Below are 14,053 nucleotides of genomic sequence, written 5' to 3' on the forward strand. Positions count from 1 at the left end.
GGTAATAAAAGAACATATATATTCCCCAATACATACATTCATCCCTTTAAAAATGGAAGGCACTGATGGAACTTCCCTGGTAGATACAGGTGAGGAAGTTGAACTTCTAGGCAAACTTCAGAGAAAATTCAAAAATCCTGACCTTCCTCTATCCCCACCTCCTGCCCAGCTCCCAGGTTCATAGTTACCGTAGGCTACAGGAGTAAGTTTGAAGATGGTATGGAGAGGGCACCTCAGGTACGGTAGCTCATCTGAAAGCAGAAAGACCAGGTGGAGGAAGTCTCAGTATTATGAAGCAAGGTCAAGTCAGTGGAAGAGAGCATCTAAGGCGCTCCTGAGTTTTCTTTACCCTGACCTGGAGTTAGACAACTCCTCCTCTAAACCCCCAGACAATTATCAACATAGCCTCTAAGGAAGCCACCCAAGCTACTGAGTGGCTAAGAAAGGAAAAAAGCCCACTTTAGATCCTTCCCTGCAGGCAAAACGAGAGGAAGTGCCGCAGCCAGGGCCCCACAGAAGGGAAGACTGGGGCACCGTGGGTACACCAAAGGTCAACCTGCAGGCTTCCCAGCAGCTCAGGTAGCTCAGGAAGGAAAGGGAGGGGAGTATCAGAGAAGACAGCAGCACTTCCTTATTGCTCTCCCCAGAAACCGTTTACCCTGAATCCAAAGGATGAAGATGCTTCTAAGATAACACCCTCCTAGTAGCCCAAGTAACAAGCCGGGCATGTTCAACCACTTTTCTAATGCTGCCAGGAGTGTTAGCGCAGTGCTGCCCCTTTAGCCAGGCAAGAGCTAAAGCAGCAGCTGCTCTCCACTGAGGGTTTTTGAATCAGCAGAGTAAATTCAGCAAGTAGTTGGCCCAGGGGCTGCTGGGAGCCCCACACTGCTGCCTGAAGAATGTACTCTGATTTGAGTGGAAGAGTGGGAGGTCTCGTTGCCAGGGATCCTGGTGCCACCCCAAGTCCAGCCCCCTCCCTGTGGATGTGTCCCCAGCCCTTCCCTCCAGTGGCACCTGCACCCTTGTCCAAGAAGTAGGCCAGGAGGCAGCGCATGACAGCCTGGTGGGAGATGACGAGGACGTTGCCCTGACGTTCCAGCTCCATGATGACAGGCTCCAGCCGCTGCACCAGGTCCTGGTACGACTGTGGGGGAAGTGGGGTGGGTTGGTAGGAGGCGCAAGCTGGCAGCCAAGTCGGGGGCTGGGTCCAGAGTTAAGAGGCCGCTTCTCCTTTCTCCCCAGCTGGCTTTCCTCCTGGAGGTTTGGCGCCTTCCTGTCGCCTGCTAACCACCCCCAGCCCTGGTACCTCTTGAGAATATTCAGACTTTTCAAGAGCAATGCTCAGACCGAGAAAATTGCAGGTCAAGAAGAGAAAATCTGAATGCAGCCTGTGGGGTTCTTTTTCTCTCGACAGAATAGGCAAGAGTGCAAGGCAACAAAGGCTCCTAGGGATTTCCTAGACCCCTGTTGTTTTATTTACCTTTGCCTCACACCCCTAGACTATGAAGCCACTTGGACCAGCAAGCAGCCTTAAACACCACAGATGAGAGGAAAATCATTCATATCCCATATATTTACTTGGGGCCTATACCTGCTTGGTTGGGGGTGGAATGAAAAGAAAAGAAGTTAAAAAAGACCATGTTGATTCTAAAATATACTCAGCAACAGAGGCTATCTTGTTACCCTTTCTCTGGAGATCTTAACAAATCAGTGAGGCATTGGACTGCCGACTGCCAGAGCTGAATTAAACACAGCAGGCCCCAAAGGTAGGAAGAGAAACTAAATGATACCTTAAGTACCCTTTCTCGGTCCCCAAACTCACATTCAATCCTTCCCCCAAATTAAAGCTAAGCCCCTAGCAAAGGGTGGGGCAGTCACCCCTCGTGAGGGAAATCTCACCTCCCCTCCAGGGTATCGATACAGATATTTCTCTTCATCTCGAAGTGCAAACTCGTCTGGGTACTGCTCCTTAATCTCCGCATAAGTCATCTCCTCGCATACGCCCTGCAGGAGCCACATGGCTGGAAGAGGCGAACTGGACCCACACAGCCCCCCAAATGAAAAGGCGGCCGTAAAGAATATTAGTTATTAGTGCCAGGCACTGGGCTGGCTCCCTTCATGCACTGCAACTGACCGACTAGCAGGGTGAAGGCCACTGGGAGAGGAGGCCGCCTCTCTAGCTTAAGCTGCCGCTTTCTCCTACTGCTGTGGGGAACTTAGAGGTCAAGAAAAGTCAGCAGGATAAAAGGAACAGGAAGCAGGGAAGGAGGGGAAACTGAAGGCACTAGGGAATTCTTGTAGAAGGCATAAAAGGGTACAGAGGAAGGAAAGAAAAAGAAATGCCTACTTTTGCGCTCAAGGACACAGAAAGCCAAGAACAAATTGGAAAGGACTTTTCCAGAATAGCTGACCAGGTGGCCTAAGCAGAAATTAAAGAAGTGAGTTGTCAGCTATTTCTTTTTCCTAGGAGGAAAATATATGAAGGATCCAAAGGGAGCTTCACTCTCTCCAGGTGCCAGGGGCTAGGTCAAAACTTGGTTCAGGTCCCATCATTGGCACAGGTGTGTCAAGCAGGCAGGAAGCCCTGATTGGGGGTGCACTGTTCCCACTTATTCCCTAAACTGGCCATAGATTCAGCTTCCTCAAAGTCTCTACTTGGTGGTTCTAGTTTTCTAGATGAACGGCCCACATGGTGACTTCTGAGAGTTCCTGCCTGAACAGGAGACCCTTACTGGCTTTTTAGCCATCAGAGCTTCCTACTCACAGCATCAATCTCATTCAGAATCTTCCACTGCTCATAGGTCACCCCCAGAGATTCAGCGGTCTGGATAGTCCTCTTCAACTGACTTGTCCACACTTTGAGGTCTGCTATCTCCTGTTCCTCCAGAAACTTCCTTAGAACCTGGGCAAACTGGGGTGTGAAATAAAAATTTTAAAAGAAAACACACACACAGGGAATTCCCTGGCGGTCAGTGGTTAGGCCTCCATGCCTCCACTGCAGGGGACGCAGGTTCGATCCCTAGTCAGGGGAACTAAGATCCTGCAAGCCGTGCATGGCACAGCCAAAAAAAAATTAAGAAAGAAAATACAGACACAGACACACACACACACACACACACACACACATACACACAGAGGACTGTTAACTCAGCCTAAAAAGGTCAATGTGTATGGCCCCAGTCAAACTCTGAAAGGTGCTACATAGTTATAATAAACCCAAGAGGAAATGAACTTTAACCAGAGCACCCTGTACCGTGCTGAGCATACAAGTTGAGCCCAATAAATATGTGATGGCTGAATGACCACAGCAGAAATGGTTCCAAGTTACGCACCCTTCAATGCACAGCTAGAATCAGTGAACAAGAAAACGTCTCTTTACTTGCTTGACTATCTGAAACCACAGCCTAAACTCCAATAGGATTCAGTAAGAAGTAAGGGGATCATAGAGATGACATCCACCATGCCCTTCTAACTCTAAGCCTGGGAAATCCAGCCTTCTGGCTAACTACTCACCTGTTTTCCCCGCACCGAGAGGCCTGAGTCACCCCCAATCTTTCCCAAGAGATTGAACTCGCTCTCTCCATGCCGGCAAAGGTAAATGGTGCGAGGATGGACATGGATATTCATGAGGTAGTAGACGATCTTGCTCTGGATGTAGTCCTGGACTTTGTTCACTAGAAATCGCTGGCCCACGTTTATCACCTTGATGAAAGAAAGATCCCTGGGACAGAGCAGGAAAAAAAAAAAAAAATTCCCTGGGTATGAAAATCTGAGGATAACAGGAGGAGGGGAAAGGATCTGTATAGTTACTTGCAGGCTCCCAGCAGCTTTTCTGCCTCTCCTGCCACACCCCGACCCAGACGTAAGGAACCAAATGGAAAGAGATGGATGGCTCCTCAGAACAAAGATGCAGTAAACTTTCCTGAACTTCTCATCAGGCAGTACCATTTCCTCAGTGCCTACACTGTGCCAGGCACTGTAGCTAAGTTAGATAAACAGAATTCAGGCTTCCCCTCAGGGGCTAGACTAGATGACCTGAAGATTTTGCTAACCCTGAAGTTTGTTGAGAAGCACAGCGCCCACCTGAGGCGGTCAAGACGGAGTCAGAGTATGGCATCCGCCAGCGGGGAGGGGCGAGGAGGGCGGGTGCAGAACCATGGACAGAGATCTCTGTGCGTTCCCCCCATCTACATAAATCTACATAAATCAAGTTTCTCTCAAAGGCACTCACATAGACTGTTTGTTTTGTGGCCATCATGGAACTGTTCTCACTATAAAAATAATAAGTGTTTATTCCAAAAACAAATTTTTTAAGAATGATGCAAATAAAAATTACCCATAGCCCTACCACCAGAGGAAACATCTACACACACACACACACACACACACACACACACACACATTCTTCTAGAATATTTTTCTATGTAGGACTTTGGGCTAACTGAGGAATATACTATTATGCCATATCTAGGGCAGTGTTTTTCAACTTCTATATTAAGAAACACCTCCAAACACTAACATTGTGGGTAACATACTTGAAGGAACTGAACGACTCGAAAGATGAAGCAGACCACTGAAGCAATTTAACAGTGGCTATGCACACTGTCTTGCCATTTGCTTGGCTTCAGGGCTGTATTCTTATCTTACTAGAGCTGTACTGACTGCATGCTTTTTCAAAGGCCACCTTCTCACGGGTCTCCCTGTGCACATGTCATTCTTCAACACAGACTTGGCATCTTGCTATGGCTCTTTTTGCTCACACACATCAAGTTAACCTGTGTTCTATGCCACACTGCTGATAGGCACTGCTATAGTAAGTAATATCTAAAAACCACTTAAATATATATATTTATATATGCATACACATGTACAATATATTGTTTTATGCAAAATAAATTTACATATTATGTTATTTTACATATGGAATATATGCACATATATTCATATGTATTACTATATATTTTTATACATGTATATATATATATATATACCTATACACACACACAATAAACTTTAAAAATTGATCAAAAACTGATGACACACCTCTAAGAGGTGTCCTACAACACTCTAATTAAAAACTACTGATCTAGAGCAGTGGTTCTCAACAGGGGGTGATTTTGCTTCCCAGGGGACATTTGACAAAGTCTGGAAACCTTTTTGGTTGTCACAGCTTGGGAGTGCTACTGGTATCTAGTGGGCGCAGGTCAGGGATGCTGCTAAAGACAGCTACAGTGCACAAGACAGCCCCACAGCACAGAATTATCCAGTTCAAAATGTCAATCATGCTAAGGTTGAGAAATCACGCTCTAGAGGATAGACCAGAAGAACTCAGGATAAAAAACACTCTAGTGTTCAGGTATAAGATTCAATCTGCCTAGAGGCCACAAATCCATACCTTGTTTCCCTGGAATGATGTAAACAGAGGTCTGGATTGTCAGAGGGAAGTCTAGGGACAAGGGGAGAAAGGCTCTTTTCTCAAATGAGACCCCTGCCTCGGGCCCTTCAAACCTTGGCCTTAAACCTTACTTGTCATAGTTGTCTGGGTCAAGGGGTTGATAGGTGACTTTGTAGCACTCAATTCTCTTTAGGAAGTCCTCCATCACATTCTCCCTGTTCCTTTCAGGGTAGTCAGGGCTCGACACCTTTACCTCCTGGAATCACAGGGAGAGCAGGGCCTAGTCAGAGGTCTGCCCTTAACAGCCCTCCTGCCAACAGCCACTGCTAAATAAAGAAAAGGAAAGCCATAGAAGTGGCCTTTCACTGGAGCATTGGCAATCCCCATTCACTGAGCACCCCCTCCCTGTCCTGTGACCCTGGCAACCAAGAAGGGAAAGACAACTGGGGAGTCATGTGCCTGCCCTTGGCTGAAGGACAGAGGCAGTCACGCAGCTGAAGCAGTTCTTGGGCCCCAATCCTTTTATGTACCTTCCTGGGAAAACAGAATGGGATTCAATTTCTCCCCAAGGGCAATTAGAATAGGGTGCTTGATCTGATACACAGAGCTGACTCAGACCAGACACCTCTTCAGCAAGTTCCCACACTGCTGGGAGAGCACCACCTTGACACAGTGCATGGATATCCACTCAGCACAGCCCAGCACTACCATCAAATAGGCACTGGCATAAGCTGTGACCACACACAGCATGAGGTGCCCAGTGCATAGAATGCTGACCTCAATATTAGACAATTGGTGGGCAGATGACCTTCCTATAAGGTGGTCCTGACAGATAATAAAGAGTTTGATCTATTCTAAGAACATACCTAGGTCTCAACATCTAGCTAATACCCAGAACACAGGGCCAGGGCTACTACAGTTTAAGTTTGGCCTCTGTTCAACAGCTAAGTCTTACCTTCTTCCTCAAAGCCTCTTTCTTTTCCCAAGGGAAGAGTGTGGAAGTACAAAACGGTGTTCTGGCAGATCAAAAAGATCACCCTGTGTTGTTAAACATGTCTATTTCTCTCTTTCATTACCGGGTTGACTCCCCACTCCACCCCCACCAACACACACACAAGGCATAAAGAGGTGGTGGTGTGAGGGGATGTCACCTACCAGGATGTTGGCAGCAATGACATCGGGATCATCACAGACAGATTCCACAAAGAACACCTGGCCACGGAGAGAAGGCAATGATCAATGAGTCAGTGACGGCCAGGTTGTAAATTAAGAGCACAGGCTCATATCTGCTCCACCGCAGCCACCACATCCCCTGGGATTTTCTTTCACGAAAGTGGCCTTCAAGGCCTCTTCATTTAAAAATAGCTCTTACCACATACCCAGGGCCTCATACATACAGGCTAAGGAGCTGAGAAAGGACCCGAAAGAAAACACTCAAGGACTGGCGGTGACTCACCAAGAGGAGAGAATCAGATGTCCAATCCTGTCCTCACCCACCAGAGTCAAACAGATCTGCGTGTCCCTCCTAACTCTCCACCTCCACTCACCCCTCCTCCTCCAGCTTGGAGGCAGATTCTACCTTGAAGGAATTCTCCTCGGCAAAGTTCAGAATCAAGGCCCTCCTCTCTCGAGTGGTATTGGTAGCATCAAACACCTGGGAAGAGAGCCCACAAGACAGATGAACGGGGACCGAGAAATGAAATCCCACCAAGGCGGACCCAAGGTGGGGTGGTGCAGCCAGGCTGCTGAAAAGGGGGAGACGGGGGAGGAGGCAGGTGAGGCTTACTGCGATCTGCCCACTGTCCTCCGTGAGATACGCCTTCACATCCTCCAGCGCCACCAGAGCACACTGTCTGCCAAGAGAGCAGAGGAATCAGCCAGAGGACTGGGCCGGGGCCAAGCTTGGGCACAGCCAGAGACATGAACAGCTGGGGTGCCACAGGGATCACACCCCTTCCTATTCAGTTTCCCCACTGATCAAAAATTTTCCCTAATTAGACCTTTCAACTTGCCCGTTGAGATTTTTCTACCATCCTGTATCTTTCCTCTTCCCCTGTCCCATGCACGTGTCTTACCCCTCTGAAGGCTTAGCCTACAAGCACACACGCAACTTTCTGCGCCCTGTTCTACCCACCCAAGCCCATGGTGAGCTGCCCAGCAGATAACTTCCACTCAAAATCCCCACAAGATATTTACTGAAAGGGAAACCAAGCCCCATCACATCCAGTCTCATGACGGCCAAGAAAGAGTTGGCCTGGCAGTCAGGCCTAGAAGACTCACTTGCGTATCTTCATGGCCTCCTCGTTGTCATGCCGGAAGAAGTCATAGGACTTATAGGACTTGACTGCTTGACGCCGATACACCCCAAGATTAAACACTGCAGAAGACACCCATACCCTTTAGCAGTGAAACAATATGATGTCCCAAAGGGGACTTCTTGGTCTAATGTCAGAGTGGCCAAGGGGATGAAAAAGGCACCATGGTATGTTGGAAACAACACCAGATTAAGAATCAGGTTAAGTTCAAGTTCTGACTTACTAGAATTTTGGACAAGTCTTAAATTGTCTGACTTTCAATTTCCTCAGCCATGTTGGCTATTCCACATGGATACTGCTAGATAATGTAGATGTAAGGGCTTTGGAAATGTAAAGCTCTATACTCATTTAATTCTTCATACTCCTGTCAAAGGCATTGCCCCCAAACTAGGCCAATTCAGCCAGACCAGGAGGAACAAGTGTATGGACAGGGAATAAATCCAGTAAACCAGGAAGCAACCACTATCGCTGCCAGGAGCACCTTATAACCTTGATGCCAGGGAGAATAAGTCTCCCAGAGGTCTGTGAGGCCCAGGAACTGATCACTTCCTTTCCCAAGGAATGCATGGTTGCACCTACCTTTGGTGGGCACCCCAATCCAGTTGAGGTAGCGTGTGAGTTTCTTGGACACGTAGGTTTTGCCCCGGGCTGGTAAGCCAATCATAACAATGAGGGTCGGGGAGTTGGTCATGTAGGATGCCCACGCTAGAGGGAAATGGAACAGAACAAAACTAAATAAAGAGGGGTCAAGTAAGGTTTGTGCATGGGGCTGGGACTTCATGGTCAGAATCTGGTTTGATCCTCATACACCTCAGTGAGGCCAGTGTCCAGGAGGACTGGAAAGGCAAACCGAGGAGATATCGGGGAAACCCTCCTAAAAGACAGTCAAAGGGTCATGCAGACTTCCAGAAAGTACCCAAACTAAGACATGTCTTTCCCACTTGTCCAAGGTCTTCACAGAGGTGCACAAGATGGAAAGAGAAAAAAAAGTGGCCAGGATTAGAAAGACAGTAACCATAGCATCTTCCTTAGCATGAGAATATCTAGGAACACGGGAGTGATATAGCCATGAAGGAAAGTCTTGGGCCTGGAGATTCTACCAGTGCAGCACTGAGCCAGCTCCTATAACAGATCCAACAGAGTTTCTATCCTGAGGATCCCATCTATCCCTTCAGAACCACAGGCAAGAGTTTGCGCACGAAAAAAGAGCCTGGCCTTAACCCGTTTTGGCCTTTGTGCTCAGGCCACGAGTTTAAGCCAGAACTTCTAAACCATTTAGACTGTGTCAACGCCTACCTGACATAGGTTCTGACTAGAGCTCAGGAAGCTTCGTGGTAAAGCTGGCCCACAAGGGCATCACAGCCAGCCTGCCTCAAAGGCCCAAGTAAAAAGCAGGACAGTTTAAAAGCAGGAATAGCCATTGGCCCGCCCTTCTTTAGAAAACAATTCATTTCAGGAATGCTCATTTACAGAGACAGGTCTCACTGGGCAGCTGGGGGCAAACTAGATGCTCAGAGGCCAGGTGACTTGCCTAAGGACACACAATGAGTCATGGGAAGGGCTGGCCCTAGAATCCTGATCTTGTGCTTCCTTGGCAGCTTTTCTCCATAAAAAGGGCCTCTGATTCCTCATCAGCTTGCTCACAGGGGCTGGCTCCTTCCTGTCCATCCTGCCACGGAGGAGTGGCGGCAGAGTGCCCTGCAAGCTGCCAGCCACGTTCCTGGGGCCCAGACCCAAACTGAGGTCATTTGGGAGGGCTCAGATGGGAAAGGAGGGAGGCCCTGTGTGCAGCTGGGGGAGAACCACTTTGGCGTTCGTCTTCCCAGCACTGCTTTCCAGAAGGTGCCCCACAAGTAGTTGCTGCTCTTCTTCCCTGGGACAAGGTGACCCTGTCAGGCTAAGAAACAATTCAGCAAAACTGGGGTACTTGGATGGGAACGTCATCCTTTATTTTCTGAGAAGGAAATGTAAAAAGATCTCAGTGGAGAAGTGGGCAGAGGGGTGTGGGTAGAGAACAGACCTCGGAAGGAAGAGAGTTTCCTAGGGGTGTTTGGCAAGAAGTATCCAGAAGCCAAACAGGGCCCTGGCGGTGAGGGAGGGGTGGATGCCCAGACTTGGGGTCAGAGGGATTGGCTTTTAGTCCTTTACCTACTATGCACATGGAAAATTCCCGGGCCTGAGCAGGAGCCCCTCCAAGGTAGGCAACGAGCAACAGAAGTGATTTTCATCTCTGTCCAAACAGGGAGCACAAAGACAAGCAAACGCCATGCTGCAGCCTCGGCTGATGTTAATGCCTGATCTCTGACCCCTAACAGACAGATCAGCTGCCTCAGGTTTCAGGAGTGAAATCCTCCTGAGTCTCCACTTTCTCCAGCCCAGCACTGCACTCTTCTCAATCACCAAGGCTTGGCTCATTACCTGCACTTCTAGTACTGCTTGGTCCACACCTTCCAGCCCATTAGGCACTTTTCCCAAAGGTCCTGTTATCCTCCCTGAAACTGAAAATGAATTGATACTTGGGAGACGCTCTGAGGCCGACCAGGGAACCAGCTGCTCCATGTTTACCAAACTGGACAGAGAGTTCTAAGAACAAAAGAAAACACAGGCCACCAAGGACTCCCCACGGTGGCCCCCAGCACCATACCTCCCACCTCTGCCCATAACACACCCACACACACCTGCTGCAACCAGGGCTGCTCAATTTCCGAAGGACAAAACTAAACCACGCTTCCTATCTCGAATGGCCACATGGGCAAAACTAGGTACATTCTGTCCTGCCTGTTAAAAAACAAAGCCATCACCACCTTAATTTGAACAGTAGGCACTTTATGCTGATTAATTTTGGAGACAATGTAACTTACCCCTTGACAAAGAATGGAAAGCTGTTTCAATCCTGAAATTCTCTTCTACCTTCTTTACACAAGGTTGAACTCACTTTCTCAATCTTAAACTTATTTTCCCTTCATGAACACACTTCGAGGAAATGAGGGTGTGATAACTTCCCTCCTATGGACAGAAAACCTCAAGCCCAGAAAACGGAAGAGCTAGACCCACAGTCCCTCAATAGAAAGTCAAGGTCAGGGCTCTGACCAGACTCCTGGTTTCATGACTGCCCAATCAGTCCTAGTAACCAGCTCTTGTCAGCACCTGACAAAGGGAGCCATGTGGCCAGCATAACTCTGCTCTCTAATCTAAACCTGAAGGGTGGTCTAGAAGGCCAATGGTTCCCGGCTTTCTCATGACCAAGTCATCTTCCACTTTTTGCTCTAAAGAGCCCCAATATTTTGAAATATGCTGCCTTTTAAGTGTGCTTCATTAGTAATATCTTCTTTTTATTCATCAGAAGTCATAAAACTGCCAATTATGTCCTGCCGTTTGACTGATAAGCATAACATATCGAAGTTCTGCAGCCAAACGCTAAGAAAGTTAATGTTTTAGTTAACCGTCGAAGCTATAGTTTACTGCCCAATTTCTATCACGTGCTTTGAAATATTAAAAACAGCTAACAAGGGGCTTCCCTGGTGGCGCAGTGGTTGGGAGTCCGCCTGCCGATGCAGGGGACACGGGTCCATGCCCCGGTCCGGGAAGATCCCACGTGCCGCAGAGCGGCTGGGCCCGAGAGCCATGGCCGCTGAGCCTGCGCGTCCGGAGCCTGTGCTCCGCAACGGGAGAGGCCCACATACCGCAAAAAACAAAAAAAAACCCAAAAAAAACCAGCTAACAATATAGAACTTTTAAGGGATGCTGATCAAGGTTTCAAAGGTGTCTACCTTTCCTCCTGTTATTTCTGTAGGGAAAGCTGCTAGCACAAACAGGGAAAGGTGTATATGCAAGGATGCTCACTACAGCATTGTCTGTGATGGTGGAAAATTGGAAACAATGTAAATGTCCATCAGGGAGAGGCTGGCATATCCACACAAGGCAATACCATGCAGAATGAAGTAAATGTGAACTTATCGACATGAAAAAAATGTCCAGGATATAGTTTAAAAACAGTGTGGGGGGGGGATGGTAGAACAAAATATGTACAGTGTGGACCTATTTCCATTAATAGGATACACCAGAATAAGATTTTGGAAAGAATCAAACATAACAGGGACAGGAGAAATGGTGAGATTTTCTTGCTTTTTACTTTCTTTCTGTATTGTGTGAATTTTTCATGAACACGTATTGATGTTATAATTAGGAGAAGGTTCATACAGGGACTTGTCTGTTCCAGACCTATTCAAAATATCAAAGAATAAAAGAAACAAAGAAGGAAAAGCATGTAGACCTTGCCTGCTCCCGCTAATTCCTGCTTTCACTGAGCCCTGAAACCAGTTGTCTGAGCACCTTAAGGGCACCTCAGCCAGCACCACCCCCCCTCCTCCCCCATCCCTGGAGCAGCTGAAATTCCAGTCCTGCTCCTTTGGACGTTCTGGCTCCCTAAAGACATTCTTCAGCCCTCCAGTTCAGGCACTTCCCAGAGTCAAAGTCAGCCAACAACAGGTATAATTAACAGCAATGGGATAACGGGTAAGCTATTAATAAAGCAACTGCTGGGTGTGAACACTAAGCAGCCCAAGAAGCCTGTTCCCAGATACAGGCAAATAACAGAGAGAAGGGAAATAAACGGACACATACTCTCATAGACTGTCACAGTCCCACAGTCCAACCACAAAAGGAGAAAAGAGGGGGGAAATTGAATGACAGTGGCTTCAGGATAACCCAGACACCTCCAGTGGGGGAGAAGAGGGTAGAACTTGGAAAGGAGAGATCAGGAATTAGAGTCTAGAGGAAGGAAAGAGACCTGGGATTACTGCTTCTTTGACTAATCAAAAGCCCTCAAGGCAAAAAAAAAAAAAAAAATGCAAAAAAAGTTAGGAAGGCAGGTAGGAGAGTCCCATGGAGAAGAAAGCAGAACTAGAAGGACTGACACTGAGCACCGCGCAGGGTCAGAGACTCCCACAGTTATCAACTCCCCCGACCCCCAAACACTGCCACCTGTTCTCTGCTCTTGTTGGGCTCAAGTGTCCTAGTAGCACGAGGGCACCTCTCTTTAAACTGTGCATTCCATACCCCCAAACCGGGGTTACCATATTGTCAAACAAGAGAAGAAAACATTTTTTACTGAAAATATAATTCTTCACAGGGCTCTTTTAAAAAGTGAGCTCCCAGGGGCTTCCCTGGTGGCGCAGTGGTTGAGAGTCCACCTGCCAATGCAGGGGACACAGCTTCGTGCCCTGGTCCGGGAAGATCCCACACGCCGCGGAGCGGCTGGTCCCGTGAGCCAGCCTGCCTGTCCGCCGAGCCTGCGTGTCCGGAGCCTGTGCTCCGCAACGGGAGAGGCCACAACAGTGAGAGGCCCGCGTACCACAAAAAAAAAAAAGTGAGCTCCCAGCACAGCATTTAGACTATAATTCAATCTATATATGGTGTTTCAGGAACAAACACAACATGCAAATAGAGTCACCAGTGAAAAATAACACAGTTTAGCCACATGCCCAGTACTCTTCTAGGAGCTGTCCTGTATTTACTCATTCAATTCTCACATCACTGTGGGGAGAGATACTATTAGTATCCCCATTTTATCAAAAAGTAAACTGGGGCATGGGGCAGAAAAGCAAGTTGGTTAAAAGCACACAGTTAGGAAGTTGTAAAACCAAGATTTGAACCCAGGCAGTCTGACTCCAGAGGCTGCACTCAAACGTCATGCTATACTGGTTATCTTCCACAGGGTGTTTGCCCTCAGTACCTGGTTTCCTGCCCTGGCAGAGAAAGAAGACCCTAATCATAGAGGTGCACTAACCCCAGTATCACACCCAAACAACCTGCCTCTGCTGCAGTCCAAACCCCAAAAAGCCTCATCAGTGCTAGATGAAAAGAAATGATCATCATTAATCACGAGACTGACAAGGGCATGACATCAAGGTTGAGACTCTAGGGAAAGCTTGAAACATGAGACGATTCCAGGTCTTATGCTGGTTGGCTGTTTCCACCTGCTGATATATATAACCACTGAAGTGAGAAGAACTGACTGATAGGGTTCCAGAGGAACCTGGAAGCAGGGACAAGAGTTAGCTTTCCTAGAGGTTCCCCAAAACATCTGGGGACCAACTGCTCAGGACCTTTTGGCCTGGGCTCTGCAGTCTTGCAGTCTATAAGGATGCTTAGGCATGCAGATGCATGGGGACAGGAAACAATACTTCATCTCTCTGCAAACCCACCTGCTGTCTCTGTCTCAAAGATGGGCATGGAAATGCTCCTGTGAAGCCCATCCCCAGAGCAATGAACCTGCAGGGAAAATAGTTTGCAGAGTGTAAAGACTAAACCTGTGAGAAAGTAAGGTGCCCAAGACATGGTA

The 14,053-nt window shown here is 47.9% G+C and overlaps 1 protein-coding gene across 1 annotated transcript in view; it reads right to left on the reverse strand.

Moving 5' to 3' along the window:
* Window positions 1-14,053, reverse strand: part of PFKFB2 (6-phosphofructo-2-kinase/fructose-2,6-biphosphatase 2) — a gene marked incomplete at both ends in the record, with an annotated part of 29,241 nt that overhangs the window by 14,606 nt on the left and 582 nt on the right. Inside the window, 11 exons of the mRNA XM_079723185.1 lie at window positions 143-251; window positions 1,015-1,144; window positions 1,900-2,004; window positions 2,765-2,911; window positions 3,514-3,721; window positions 5,527-5,651; window positions 6,551-6,607; window positions 6,975-7,049; window positions 7,182-7,248; window positions 7,676-7,772; window positions 8,290-8,415. Of these exons, the coding sequence (XP_079579311.1) occupies window positions 143-251; window positions 1,015-1,144; window positions 1,900-2,004; window positions 2,765-2,911; window positions 3,514-3,721; window positions 5,527-5,651; window positions 6,551-6,607; window positions 6,975-7,049; window positions 7,182-7,248; window positions 7,676-7,772; window positions 8,290-8,415 (1,246 nt within the window). The remainder of the gene's footprint in view (window positions 1-142; window positions 252-1,014; window positions 1,145-1,899; window positions 2,005-2,764; window positions 2,912-3,513; window positions 3,722-5,526; window positions 5,652-6,550; window positions 6,608-6,974; window positions 7,050-7,181; window positions 7,249-7,675; window positions 7,773-8,289; window positions 8,416-14,053) is intronic.

The sequence above is a fragment of the Hyperoodon ampullatus genome (genome assembly GCF_949752795.1).
Source record: "Hyperoodon ampullatus genome assembly, chromosome: 2".
Classification (NCBI taxonomy): domain Eukaryota; kingdom Metazoa; phylum Chordata; class Mammalia; order Artiodactyla; family Ziphiidae; genus Hyperoodon; species Hyperoodon ampullatus.